Source organism: Rhamphochromis longiceps, linkage group LG3 (assembly GCF_057381845.1).
Source record: "Rhamphochromis longiceps isolate RC_006_pf linkage group LG3, R_longiceps_female_GT1.1, whole genome shotgun sequence".
Taxonomy (NCBI): domain Eukaryota; kingdom Metazoa; phylum Chordata; class Actinopteri; order Cichliformes; family Cichlidae; genus Rhamphochromis; species Rhamphochromis longiceps.
In genome coordinates, this window is record NC_140559.1 from 15,985,736 (window position 1) to 16,000,217 (window position 14,482).

At 41.4% G+C, this 14,482-nt stretch overlaps 2 protein-coding genes across 2 annotated transcripts; one reads left to right on the top strand and one right to left on the bottom strand.

Moving 5' to 3' along the window:
• The first annotated feature begins 511 nt into the window (after positions 1–511).
• Positions 512–1,783, top strand: LOC146673139 (nuclear factor 7, ovary-like). Its single transcript, XM_085402628.1, has 2 exons — positions 512–880; positions 926–1,783. Exons 1-2 carry the CDS (start codon positions 512–514, stop codon positions 1,781–1,783), a joined length of 1,227 nt encoding a protein of 408 aa, XP_085258754.1.
• A 6,221-nt stretch (positions 1,784–8,004) lies between these two features.
• On the bottom strand, positions 8,005–9,422 carry LOC146673140 (P2Y purinoceptor 14-like). Its single transcript, XM_085402263.1, has 3 exons — positions 9,336–9,422; positions 8,973–9,232; positions 8,005–8,671 (listed from the first exon to the last, which is right to left on the bottom strand). Exons 1-3 carry the CDS (start codon positions 9,420–9,422, stop codon positions 8,005–8,007), a joined length of 1,014 nt encoding a protein of 337 aa, XP_085258389.1.
• Between the last annotated feature and the right edge of the window lie 5,060 nt (positions 9,423–14,482).

Sequence of the window (14,482 nt, forward strand, 5' to 3'; positions counted from 1 at the left end):
AAGAACCAGAACAAAGTCTAAAATAGAAGCTGACAAACAGCTGCACCACCGAGTGACACTTTATTTTATAAACTTCACAACAGGTTTCATGTTGTGACCTGTGGAGGTGAAAAGACACAAAACCTGTTTTACAGCTTTTGAGCTGCAGGCAGGATTGAAACACACCTTAGTTAAAAGTCAAACAGCAACATTTTTCTCCTCCCCTCACGTCACTCAAATGTGACAAACCAGGAAACAGGAAGTTCTTCATCCTCAGTAAAGAGAGACGCACAGACGATCAGACTGAGCTCAGACCAAACTAGCAGCTTCCTCTGAGTGAGTCCAGCTACAGGAGAGAAAAGTGGAAAACTCCAACACTGCTGCTTCAAGCTGCTGACGCTCCACACACTGAATGTGAGTTTGAGCAAAAACACGACTCAAAGGAAGTTTCAGTGAAGGTGGTAGAGGAGGGAGGGGAGCCAGGACTGACTGTACTTCCTGTCTGCTGTTTTCAGCTTCACTCACAGACTCAATGGCTTCCAGATCAGAGGAGGATCTCTGCTGTCCGGTCTGTCAGGAGGTCTTCAGAGATCCTGTTATTCTGTCATGTAGCCACAGCTTCTGTAAAGACTGTCTGAAGAGATGGTGGAGAGAGAGACCAACACACGAGTGTCCAGTTTGTAAGAGAAGATCTTCAAGGGAAGAACCACCTTTAAACCGGGCTTTAAAGAACCTGTGTGAGTCGTTCTTACAGGAGAGAGATCAGAGAGTCAGACCCATCGATGAAGCTGCACAACAACACAAGAAGGAACTTCAGGAAACTCTGGAGCCCTTAAAGAAGAAGTTAAAGGTTTGTGAAGAAGTTCAAGTGGAGTTTGATCAAACAGCAGAACACATTAAGGTCCAGGCCCGACACACAGAGAGGCAGATTAAGGAGCAGTTTAAGAAGCTTCACCAGTTTCTAGCAGAGGAAGAGGAGGCCAGGCTGGCTGCACTGAGGGAGGAAGAGGAGCAGAAGAGTGGGATGATGAAGGAGAAGATGGAGGCTCTGAGCAGAGAGATAGCAGCTCTTTCAGACACAGTCAGAGCCACAGAGGAGGAGCTGAGAGCTGAAGACGTCTCATTCCTGCACAACTACAAGGCTGCAGTGGAAAGAGTCCAGCGCTGCCCCCTGCTGGATGATCCACAGCTGCCCTCAGGAGCTCTGATAGACCAGGCCAAACACCTGGGCAACCTGACCTTCAACATCTGGAACAACATGAAGGACGTGGTCTCCTACACTCCTCTCATTCTGGACCCAAACACTGCTCATCCAGAACTCATCCTGTCTGAAGATCTGACCAGTGTGAGAGGAGGAGAGAGGCAGCAGCTTCCTGATAATCCAGAGAGGATTGATTTGTTCTGCTCTGTCCTGGGCTCTGAGGGCTTTAACTCAGGGACTCACAGCTGGGATGTTGAAGTTGTAGACAGTACAGTGTGGATACTGGGTGTGTTGGCAGAGTCTGTGCAGAGGAAGGGAGACATAGAGTCTGGATTTTGGAGAATAGGGTTTTGTAATGGTAAATACTCAGCATGTTCACCATCAGCTCCTCTCACTGCTCTCTCAGTCCAGAAGAAGCTCCAGAGGATCAGAGTGAATCTGGACTGGAACAGAGGAAAGCTGTCGTTCTCTGATCCTGATACTAACACACACATACACACCTTCACACACACTTTCACTCACAGGATGTTTCCATACATTTGGGCTGATAAACTGAAGGTGTGTCCGTTGAAGGTGTCAGTGTCAGTGCAGCAGATGAGTTGAGGATGATGATGTTTCTAATGTTGTTTCCTGTCAGTGAGTTGAAGCTGTTAAACTGCAGCTGTCCTCCTGCTGCCTCGTTGTTCCAAAGCTCTTTGTTTCTCTTTTAGTTTCACTGTTTCTTTCTGTTTCTGCTGTCCACCTTTTCACATGGAAAATCATTTCACTGTTTCTCACTGAATGACTCCCCAAACTAGATTTGAAATTCTATCAAGTTTCTAATCATTACAAGTGATTCATGTTTCTATTTGATGTGTAAATGGAGATGATTTAGTTTGCTGGGATATGGACTGACATGTGTTGAATGGGAGGAGCAGTTTGTTGTTGTCTTCTTGTCTGTTTATGACAACAATAAATATGTTGTTGAAACAATGATTCATGTTTAACTCCATATATGAAATGTTTCTGATCTTTGAATTCTGTTTGATTAAAGACTTTCTTCATGACACAAATCAGATTTCAGTGTATTAATAGAACTAAATAAGCTCAGAGTTGAAAGGCTGGAGTATTATGTACGTGCTTCACTGTCAGGATGTTCAGGGGGATTCAAAGTCATGAGATAAACTAGTGTAGAGAAAATCATCTGAGCTTTATTTAGTATCAAAGCAGAGCGTGTCGTCCAGCCGGAGGAATATCTCCGACTGCTTCACATGGAAACATCAGCAGGAAGTTTGTAATGACGGAGCTCGTTTAATCAGCTAGTTTTTCCTTTATTTACAGCAGAAGAAGAACTGAAAGTGTGTGTGGATTCAGAGCGCTCGCTGTCAGTACAAATAAAGGAGGGGAAGAGATTTAAAGGGGCAAAGCGCAGTTTTTAGAGCCTTAAAGAGAAATCACATTTCCAGTCTGAATCCTGAAAACTTCACATGATGATCCAACATGAACCGGCATTCACAATCACTTCCTGTGTGCTTTAATAAAGCATCTGAGGATAAAATCAATCTCATTTTCACTTCTTTTCACCCTGCTGTCAGTCTCATTCTCAACACTCAAACACACAAAAAGATTGACGTCTTTATGTCTTTCATTTGTGAACGAGCACATAAATATTTGCTAAAAATAAAAAGAGTCATCCAATAACTGAATGAAGAACAAATCAATCTATTTTAAAGTGTCATTAAAACAAACAGTTCAAAGCAGGAAATAAAGTGTCCGTTCACAGCACCAACAAAGCAAGTCTTCACGAATAAAGTTGCTCCACCATTTTCCTTCATGCTGTCCAACCACTGCCAGAAGATTTAGACCCCACTGTGTCATTTTCAGCTGTGAACACGTTATCACCACATAGACGTTCAAAGTGATTTGATAGAAACCTCAATCCACAATGAAATCCTAGCCACAGAATCTCAGCCATCTCTTCTTCCTCGTTTTCTGGGAAAACCATCAAGCTCTACATTACACTCTGCATTTTTCAGGGTAAAGTCCTCCACTGATATTGGTGCAAAACTAACACACTGCTGACTGTTTTATCACTACATCCACTTTGACATTTGACCTACTTCAGTTTTTTTGTGTGGAAAGTATCATCATCGTCATCGTTATTTTGACCTTTGGCTTATTCCATTTGACATATTATGTGTGAAGAGTATCATTATTGACTCTACAATCTTCAGTTATTCAGTGTGTTTATTAAAATCAAAGGTGTGTGAGCAGCTCAGTTATACCAAATGAACATCATCTCTTTGTGTGTGTGTGTGTAATGATTACATTACTATTAATGTAACTACTATAATTAATAATTATTACATAGTTGTTTACTTTGACTATTATTGTTTTCTAAAGAAAACAACTTTGTCTAAAAAATTAACTACAAATTGATCTAGCTGAAATTTTAACTTTATTAAGGGGTGGTGATTGCTCAATTTATGCAAAAAGATTTTGAAATATTTTAATCCATGTGTCCAAATCCCAAAAACATTGTCCGAATACCGTAAAATAAATTAGTGGTAATTTCTAAAATTGTCGTTTCCCAGTGGGACGTATAAATATCCACGTAGTGCACAACCTGAGATTTGGAGAAAAAAGGAATCCTCAAATTGAAAATCATTTCTAGTCAAAGTTCATTTTAATAATTTTAAAATATTATCATCAGAACGTGTAAAATCACATTTTATTTAAATATTTCATCCACTGCCAATAAGCCCAACCTTGTGTCTATGTTGGTACAGAGGAACTCCACATCCATCGTAAAAAGTAAGGCGTCACATGGATCATTCACATCTTTCAATTTGTCAATAAAGTCATATGTATCTTTCACATAACTAGGGTGCATTAAACGGATGAGACAAGGAATTTAGAAAAGACTCTATATGCTGTAATCCTGAATGATTCACAGTCCCAATCACTAACAATAGGGATCTTAAATGGAACAGACAAGGTTTCTGGAGGTTTATGAATCTTAGGTGAAAGATAAAACCGGCGAGGATGAGGAAAAATCGGAGCAGACAGATATTTTTCCCGAGACTTGGAAATATAACCCTCTTCTTTCAACTCCCTCACAATACTTCTGACAAGACTCTGAGTCTCTTTCACCTTCTTTTCAACACAACAGGTGCAGTTTAGTGTATTACTGCCTCCTGCTGGAACACGTATGTCATTGTTAGTGAATCACTTGAACTATTGCCTACATCCCAGCTAAGTGGTCAAAGGTCTTAATATCTCGCCTCATGTGAGTAAAAACTATAAGAGTGGTAAAACAGAGCTTTTCTCTTTTCCTAAAAAATAATTTATTCGTAATCAAAAATAAAAAATAAAATAAAATAAAAGAAGTAGTGGTGTAGTCGGTTAATCACCGATCAAAATATAACCCATGTTAAACATAACATAACTTATTTGTGATTTTACTGAGAGTTAGTTATGCTCAATACTGACATGTTGAATGTAAATAAAATAAAGTAAATATGTTCAAGTTAACCAGTATTGTAACTACAGGGTCCAACAAACAGTGGCCACACCTACTGATGTCTTCTGAAGTTTATTTCTCTCTCTTATTTTCTTCAGACACTGTGAAAACTAAAGAAAACACAAAGAAACAACTTAAATATCTCTGACCTTATCAAAGTCTCACATGTTAGGGTCCATAAACAGTCTGCAGCTGCAGAACAGAAAAAAAAAGATTGAGCTTTGCTGTGACGCCGAGACAAATCCCGCTAGTGGATCACAATCAAGTGTGTTTGCTTTTGGAACTGTGTCCACCTACTTCACATACAAGGGTCAATTCTACAGGCAGAAACATGGGTGTGCAATGGGCTCCCCAGTTTCACCCATCATGGCCAATTTGTACAATGGCCAATTTTTTTTTCTGCTCTTGCTCTTGACAAAGGCGGTCACACTTTTCTCCTCCTCCTCCTCTCCCTTAGCTTCCCTGCTTAGCCTCTTATGTCCTTGTCTAGTCTCGTGTATTTTGTATTACTTTTCCCTGGAACAATCTCTCACAGTCTGTTCTCTAAAACCTAAAAGAGGAATTATGGATTGGATCAACTGGTCCCTAAATGCAATTGACACCCCTTTCTCAACGAGAAGTCTGGGCTTGGGTGAGCCTGAGTGCTGAAGATATCTACCTATTTGGAACCATGGTAACAGGGTTCTGGCTGATTGGAGCTGGCTTGGCCCTGACTTATCGAAGACTTAAGGCTGCCTGCTGGGATTGAAACGATGGGAGAGGCGTGAGTTTCTCAAAATGGGCTCATTGAGTCGGCACGGATAAGATCTTGGAAAGGCTACGGCTGCTGTGAATACTCAGAATAACACCTCTGAGCGCAAATTGGATCACATCTTGGAGAAGCTCACTGTGGTCGTGAGTTCTCAGAATTGGCTCTTTGAGCACAAGAATGACAACATCACAGAACCCAAGTATGGCGAAGCTCGCGGCTCTCCAACGGGAGATTAAGAGACCAGTGTTAGAACTGCTTTGAAATTCATATGAGCTGTTTGCACTAAAGTAAAAAGTTAAAACCACCATCACTTCTTGTGGATACCCTTTCGGCGCCAGCTGCGGTTGCAAGACTGGAGCCGAACAACAACACCCTGATAACAACTGTGTTTAGTCTGTTCCTTCCCATTCCATGCAAGGCCACTTGGGTTGGCTGGAAGACTGTTTACTTAGCCTAGCAGGGCGAAGGACACTGTCTCAGCTGAACTCTGGACACGCACACACACACATATACACTGATATGCACACGCTCATCCCCCCTCCCTTTCCAAACGCCTTCGATGATTGTTCCCTCCTGGGAACACGAGGCGGGTCTGAGCCCAGGCTGGAATGGCTGCTGTGTTTGCTTCGGATTACTCCTCACCCCCCACCCGACCCTGTGGCTTGTCACGTGTTCCATAATGTTGTGCTGTGGACATTTATGTGCTTTTTGTGCAGAGGAGTTTTTTTGTTTCCTGTGCTCATGCTGTCCTCCCAGGAGCCCAGCATGAGTAGAGGTCACTTTTTTTCCTCTTTTACTTTCCCATTGTAGTGTATATTTCAGTGTTTTTTTTTCTGTAACACTACCGATCTTCGACCTGTATCCCCATGTGATGTCTGTGTTGTGTGTGTAAGATCGGGGGAGGGGGGGGGGGTGTCCTATTTCACTGCAGGGCAACCTGCACATAGCAAATGAAGCCTTGATTGATTGATTGATTGATTGATCGATTGAAGAAGTGGAAAAGAGGGCTTTGCTATCCTACCCTGGAACACCACAAAGCCATTGGTTCAGATATGTGGATGACACCTGGGTGAAAATCAAATCTCAGGACATCCTACATTTCACAGATCACATTAACTCAGTGGACCAATACATCAAATTCACCAGGGAGGATATGGAGACTGCAGGTTAGCCTTCTTAGACTGTGAGATTACCAAATCCAAAGCATTAGCTAAAATGCCTTGAGATAACTTCTGTTATGAATTAGAGCTACCGTATATGACCCTATAGATGCATATAGGTCCTTTTGACTAAAACGGTGTGGAACAACTGATTCATGAGTCAAAAAAGAAGTCAGTACAACAATGCTATTTATAAAGTATATTTGAATCATGATGTGACTGAATGTGCTCACGAATATAAATCATGATGATGTGCACATGCCAACCTCAAAACATTGTCGCTTTATTCAGTGTATTTCCTACAATACACATCAAAATGAAATGAAACATTTCTGGAAAACAGCCAAGTAGAAAAAAAATCTGAGATTTCTTTTTTTTTAAGCAACACCAATTATCTACTGCGCCTCTACTACCTGAGGAGACTGCGGAGCGCACACATTCCCAGATCTCTGATGTTGAACTTCTACAACTGTGCCATCAGCAGCGTTCTGACGTATGGATTTCTAGTATGGTTCCCCAGCTGCACCAAGGCCGATCAGCAAGCACTCCAGCGGGTGGTGAAAGAAGCTGGCAGAATTATTGGAACAAGTCTGCCAGAGATCAGTAATATCTTCCCCACTCGCTGTCTGAGGAGGGTGCACAGTATCCTGTGGGACCAACATCACCCTGCGCGCCACCTTTTCCATCTGCTGCCCTCAGGGAGAAGGTACAGGTCTATACAGGCCAGAACATCCAGACTGGCCAACAGCCTGTATCCACAGGCTGTGAGGCTCCTGAACTCTCTGCCCCCCTCTCACGGACAATAACCATATCCAACTTCTTAATAGCAATGAACTGGTCTGCATTGGTGCATCATATCTTTATTCTCTTCCCCCTCCTGCCCCCCCCCCCCCCCCCCTCTTTCTTAAATAGATAACTATCATATCTGATATCATATCTCACAGTACAATAATATTGAATGGGTTGCATTGTTGTATTTTGTCATGTTTCTCAGGTCTTTGTCTGAATTTCTACGAACATTATTGCTAAGGATTGTCTTATTGCATTGGAGTCACACTGGGTTAAATATGTACACTTGGGTTTTAAGGGGTATTTATTATTTTCTTCTTTTTTTTTGGGTTGTATGGAAGCCCCAAACGCAATTTCATTGTTCTTGACAATGACAATAAATAGATACTACTACTATGCTTTAATTTTTGTTATGAATAAAATAATAAAAAAAAATATTGCAGAAAGGTAAAAAGTTCTTCATGATATGTTTAAATAAGCTTAGCAGAAACTATATTATTTGTAAAGATTTGGGGTGGATAAGCATGATTGCACAGAACTCACGTGACAAAAAAAGAGAAAGAAAGAAACACACACACACACACACACAAAACAAGGCTGTACATAAAATATGGAAGTTTTCCTACAGTTCATTGGTTTGAGACGTTGCTGTTGATGTAACGATGCCAAACTGCTCCTTGCTGCTCTCACTCCCCTCACTCACTTGTTGAATGTTGGCTCTCCTGGACAACTTTCTCACCCTGGCCCGAAAAGCCTTACAGAGGTAAAAGTAAACAACAGGGTCCAGGCAGATGTTGAAAACTGAGACCATGGTGGACACCTCCTTCAGGTAGTACAACACTGGACCTACTGTGCAGTTTCCCGACAGAAAAGTAAAGGGAAGTCGAACCAGGTGATAGGGGACAAAGCAAACACAGAAGATGCTGACAAGCAGCAACATGTTTCTACGAGACTTCAAGAGCTTCTCAGAGGAGGCCAGCTGCCTCTGCTGTGCCTGCAACACCCTGCGGGAGGTGCTGTAGTAGAAGAAGACCAGGGATATGAAGACTAAGAGGAAGATGATGGCAGACAGAACCTGGATGATTTTAAAGAACAACTTGACTGATTCACTAAAGAGGGGATCACAGCGGCTGGAGTTAGAGGTCAGAGATTCCTGAGTCATCAAATACAGATTGCTGTAAGAAATTGCTGTAGCCAGAAGAAAAACCCAGGTGACCGCAGAGATGATGTGGGCAGTTCGTACTGTCTGCAGGACGCGAGTTCCTGATGGATGGACGATCTTCAGATACCTGAAGAGAGAAGCAAAAGCAGGCAATAGACAAATTCACTAATCAGCCACAGTGCTGCCAAAATCATTAAGTTAAAAAATGCATTCATGCTTTAATTAGGACTGCAGGATTTAAATGGTAAATGGTAAATGGCCTGTATTTGTATAGCGCTTTACTAGTCCCTAAGGACCCCAAAGCGCTTTACATATCCAGTCATCCACCCATTCACACACACATTCACACACTGGTGATGGCAAGCTACATTTACTGATGTAACACCCAGTGTTGTACTTAACAACACTATAAAGGTTTTTTTTTTTACCTGTTGGCAGCGATGTACCCCATAAATATGATGCTGGCATACATGTTGAGGAAAAAGGCAGAAGCTCCAAAGCTGCAGTAGAGACTCGGGATTATTCCAGAGCTTCTGGCATAGTAAGTGATGCGGAGTGGCAGACAGAGGCAGAATAGGAAGTCAGCAGCTGTCAGGTTCTTCAGGAAGACTTTCAAGCTGCTGGACGCCTGCTTTCGACCTCGACAACAGTAGAACTTCATGATGAAGCCATTGAGAGGTAAACCTACCTAAAGAAACACAGAAAGGATGGAGAGAACAGGACTTTGGTACATGCACTGGGAACCTCAAACCAATTTCTGACAGAGCACAATTTGATGATTTGAAACTTACCAGAAAGACCAAACTGTGGACCAGTATAAAGAAAGGTTTGGCTGAAATATCCTTAACCTCACAGGTCTCATTGGAAGGTGAAGTCATGGTATTTTGGTCAGTGATGTTTCTGGAGCGGAAACAAAAATCCACCTCACATATACATCATTTTGCAACAAATTATGTATAATTGCTATTTTAATCTTTGAAATTATCTTCATGGTGTCTTTGTTTGATGTGGTAACTCAAAGTGAAACCATCCATCCATTTGCTTATCCTTTTCAGGGTCGCGGGGGCGCTGGAGCCTATCCCAGCTGTCATAGGGCGAGAGGCAGGGTACACCCTGGACAGGTCACCAGTCTGTCACAGGGCCAACACACAGGGACAGACAACCATTTACACTCACATTCACTCCCGCATTCACACCTATGGGCAATTTGGATTAATCAATTAACCTATCCCCACAAGCTGCATGTCTTTGGACAGTGGGAGGAAGCCAGAGTACCGGAGGGAACCCACGCGAACACGGGGAGAACATGCAAACTCCACACAGAAAGACCCCGGCCTGATGGTAGAATTGAACTCAGGACCTTCGTGCTGTGCGGCAACAGTGCAAACCACCGTGCCACCATGTGATGATGGTCAAACTAAGTAAGTTCACCCTAAGGTCAGATGGTGCAATGTTCAGAAAAACTATGAAAAAATCCCAAGAGATATATCTCAGACTCCACAGGCCACTGTGAACATGATAAATGTTAAAGTTCGTGACAAACAATCTAAAGAAGACCGAACAACTATGGTTTGTTTGAAAGTGCTGCCAGGAGAAAGCCTCTTCTCCTCACAAAGAATATGGCAACATGGCTTAGGCTTGGGAAGTTACTTCTAAACAAACCACAAGACTTCTGTACAGAGCAGCCAGAAGTGCAGATATTTGGCAGCACCATGTTTGGCATTCCCAGCATTTCAGCGAAAGGTATCATTAACTATTAGAACAGTGGTGGAGGGGTGATGATTAGGGTTTGATTTGCAGCCACGGGACCTGGGCACCTTAAAGTCACAGAGTCGACCATAAACTCCTCTGCATACCAAAGTGTTATACAGTGGAGTCAAATGTGAGACCGTCAATAGGACAAAGATCCTAAGCACAGCAGCAAATCAACATCAGAATGATTGAGAGACGGCAAACCTCAAAGAAGCATGTAAAGAAGGCCAATAGAGCTCCACAACAATGTGAGAGTCTGACAAAGCCATGCAGAAACCCATTACTTCACATTACTGCTAAAAGTGATTCTAAAAGCTACTGAATCATACAGCCTGGTTCTGCTGAGTTAAAAGGAAGTCCTGTTAAAAGGGAGTTTTTCCTTCCAACTGTCGCCAAAGTGCTTACGCAAAGGGGGCACACGATTATTGGTGGTTTCTCTGTATAATTGTACCTGAAGATATAAAGCTAAGGAAACTGTTCTTGTGATTTGTTGCTATATATGACTAAAATTGGATGAAACAACAGATGTGTGGTATATTAGGAAGATGGCCACTACTGACCATGTGCTCAGTGAATGTCAGGCAGCAGAAACTCAAGAAAGAAGAGGAGCAAGAAGAAAAATCGCCATGGAAAGACAGGTCTTTGCATGGCATGTACTGCCAGCAGACAAAAGACATGACTCACACTGAGAAATCTTACTAATGGCTGGAGAAAGCTGGGCTGAAAGAAAGCACGTGCCAGCTCAGGAATGAGCCTTAAGCACAAGATCAATAGAGACTGAGGTCTACTACAACAAGGAAGGCCAAGGTGGTGAACTCTCTCTACTCTCACGGTCAATGTAGAATCAGTGGTTAATCTAACCTCAGTCTTTAGACTGTGGTATGAAGCCAGAGTAACCAGAGAAACAAACACCAGGAAACTGGACAAAAAAAGGCCCCAGATTTGATTCAAACCCAGGACCATCTTGCAGCGAGATGACAGTGATAATTACTGCATGGCATCCTTCTTCCCTCTATTTAACATTGAAACAATCTCATCTTTAACCGTTATCTCTCATGATTTGCCAGACTTACTACTTGAACTTTGATCTGAATTTCTACATCTCATCTCCTTGCAGAGTTGTGTTTTCACCCATGCTCTGAATAGGTTATTTAATTGCTGAGTAACATCATGTGGTATCAGTTACAATGCACACGACTAATTTGTGAGTTTCCTGTGTACGTGCATTGACTTCCATAAAGACAAACAAAATAGGCTGCATAGATTAAAAATAATCCTACCGTAAATATGAGAAAAGCTGTGCAGAGTTAACTAGAAATGGCCTCAGACTTATTCTAAAGATAGGTCTGAGTCCAGATCTGGATCATGGTTAACTATTGGTAGTTTTGGCCCAGGCCTTAGTCAAATTTAGAATCATGAGATCAGATTGGTCTCTTGAACACGGATGTTAGTTGTGGGTGCTGATCATTGACTGTTTTTGCTCCACATGTTAAAGATAATCATTTTTCAGTTTTTTTGTTTTTTTAATCAGCAGAAGTACAAATAAATGTGAGTCTGAGAAACCAGCGGGACTCACCTGTATTTGATGTATCCCTCTGCAGTTTTCTGTCAGCACGAAACGCTACTTCAGTCAATATGTCTTCGTGGTTTAATGGTATCATTGTAAATCAGAAAACACACAGTAACTGCAGCTCTACCCTGATCTCTGACGTGTTTCCTGTTTGAAACCACTGAAATTGCTGCACAGAAAGCTGACACTTCATTTACGATTAGTTGTGATAAACAGGCCATATACAATGCTGGGAATCATTCTGTGCCTCCTTTGTAATGTCTTTTTAATTTTTTTAAATATATTTTCACGCTTAAGTGTTTCGCATCATCAACACAATTTTAATATTTGACACAGATAACTCGAATAGATATAAAACGCAGTTTTTAAATGATGATTTAAAACAAAGTACTGTTTATACACTTATCATCAGTATGTGTATCACAGTGCAACACAAAGTCACATCAAGGGTATCAGTCTCTCCAAGTAAGTTGTGAATTCATTTCACCTGCTTTGGTGAAGATGAAAGTGACAACAACTACACTAGAGATGAAACAACAGGCCAATCTTCAAAAGAAATAGTTTAGCAGGTGATAGTCAGAGACTATAACTACAGATTTTTCTCTAGTTAAGTTTTTTGCTGGTGGCCTTAACTGGTAGATTAGGACAGTACCTTTAGGCTATTGAGGTTTTGTGTTCTCGCCGCAGATGAATTCAGTGAAACCAGTGTCATAGATCCCATTTAAAAAAGTGTTTCCCCGCCCTGGTTCCCAAAGCCACACACCTAGTAGCCAATTCACAGATAAAGGTGAAGTGTATTGCTACTGCGAACGTACCAAAACTGAACCAAAACCCCAGGGTGAACCAAGTTCAAAATAACAAACAAAAAATCTATTCCAAAAAAGTGCTACCTGAACAATAAGCAGAGCTATTTTCCAATACTATATATAAACGTGTGGCGGTGGAAGACGGGCCTGCTGCTGCTTGATGCTGCCAGAGTTTCTGAGGTGGCTAAGTTGGCAGTGGGGTCCAATCAGCAGATGCCATGTTCAAGCCAACCCCAAACAGCCCACTTAATCAGAAAAAGGACTCTTAAAGGTACAGAACACACATGTAAACTACAGTCCAGACATATGGATTTAGTGGTCATAATTCATATTTATAGGATTTATGACCGAAATACTGCCAGGGCCATTACACCAGGGCTTCTGCTGAGCTCAAAGGTCAATACGAGGCTGAACTCAATACAAACACACTGCCACACACACAGAGTGGCCACTTTGCAGATTTCTCAGGTTTGCCAAAATGTATTATTTTACTGACACCTATAATAACATTGCAGGCCTTCCTCATTCCCCTCATCAGTTGGAAAATTGAAAACCAAGTAATATTGGCTAGCTATCACACAGTTAAAATAAATACAGCCTCCATCCCCACTGTCAGATAATGGTGATGATAATGGCACTGAGCACTACAGAAGTAAGGTTTATATCTTTTGTTTCTGCGGAGTCTCGTGTCTCTCCACTTCACTCACTGGGTGCTGTAATGTATGCATTAAGGCGTGTTGTATCACTTCCTGTTGCTTTTCTGTTGCAACTCACAGTGCTGTCGTCTGCACTTCCACCATGTTCTGCCCAAACAGGGAACAGTTCAAAGGTCAAGCCCATAATATTCTAAGAATGTGACAACATCGCACACTCTGAATGTAAGGCGTGAACCAGCAGACAAATCAGCAAACCAACCCGGAAATACTGTTCACAAAAAAACAAAGATAAAATCAGTGAACACTACACATTTAAAGGCTAACTCCAAAAATTATCATCTGTTTAACTCTGTGTGTAAAGTTGGATTTTAAAAATACATGTTAAAACTTTAATTTTTTAAAACATGTTTAGTACCATCTAGTGCCAGTACAGAATGTGATGTCACCAGGCTGGTTGGTTGTGGCTAACAGACTTACACTAGTTTATGTTAGGCAACTAATTATATCATGTGCAAAGGAAAGACTGATATGCAATAGACAAACAATAAGAACCACTGAAACAGACAGTTAAAGTAGACACCTTATTCTTGATTTCTTGATTAACATAAAGCTCATTGTTGCACTCAGGGACAGAACAAAAACCAACCTCTCAGACTCATTTTTAGTTTCAGCGTCCTTGTTTTCTAGTGAGTTATTGGTTCTGTCATTAGTTACATTACTTTTTTTTTTTTTTTTTTTTTTTTTTTTTTTTAAATGACATCAGAAACAGCAGTATGCGACATTACGTGATGGCAGAGCTTCAGTTCATCCTTTGTCATTTTTTTTTTTTTTTTTTTTTTTAATAAATAGGACAGGGGGAATGAATGAGAGAGAGAGGGGGAGAGAAAGAAAGAAAACCAAAGGGGAGAAGAGACGGTGAGAAGGGGGGGGAAGAGAGAGAAAAAAAAAACAAAACTCCTGGGTCACCTGTATGGAGAAAAAAAACAAAAAAACAAACAAACAAACAAAAACAAACAGAGGAGACAGCAAACAACAAAGAGCAACATAATAATAGAGAAAACAAAGCACCATCACAATAAACTAGCTAGTCATAGATATCAGTATTTACTAAGTAATAAACGATATTGTGCAGCACGCAAGATAGACAGCGCACA

What these genes read in the sequence shown, in the direction of transcription:
- LOC146673140 (XM_085402263.1), bottom strand. Translation starts at nt 9,422, where the DNA reads ATGACTTCACCTTCCAATGAGACCTGTGAGGTTAAGGATATTTCAGCC. An exon ending in TCCACAGTTTGGTCTTTCTG is followed by an intron (nt 9,233 to 9,335) that starts GTAAGTTTCAAA and finishes GTGTTTCTTTAG; the next exon opens with GTAGGTTTACCTCTCAATGG. An exon ending in GGGTACATCGCTGCCAACAG is followed by an intron (nt 8,672 to 8,972) that starts GTAAAAAAAAAA and finishes TTCTCTCTTCAG; the next exon opens with GTATCTGAAGATCGTCCATC.
- LOC146673139 (XM_085402628.1), top strand. Translation starts at nt 512, where the DNA reads ATGGCTTCCAGATCAGAGGAGGATCTCTGCTGTCCGGTCTGTCAGGAG. An exon ending in AAACAGCAGAACACATTAAG is followed by an intron (nt 881 to 925) that starts GTCCAGGCCCGA and finishes GAGCAGTTTAAG; the next exon opens with AAGCTTCACCAGTTTCTAGC.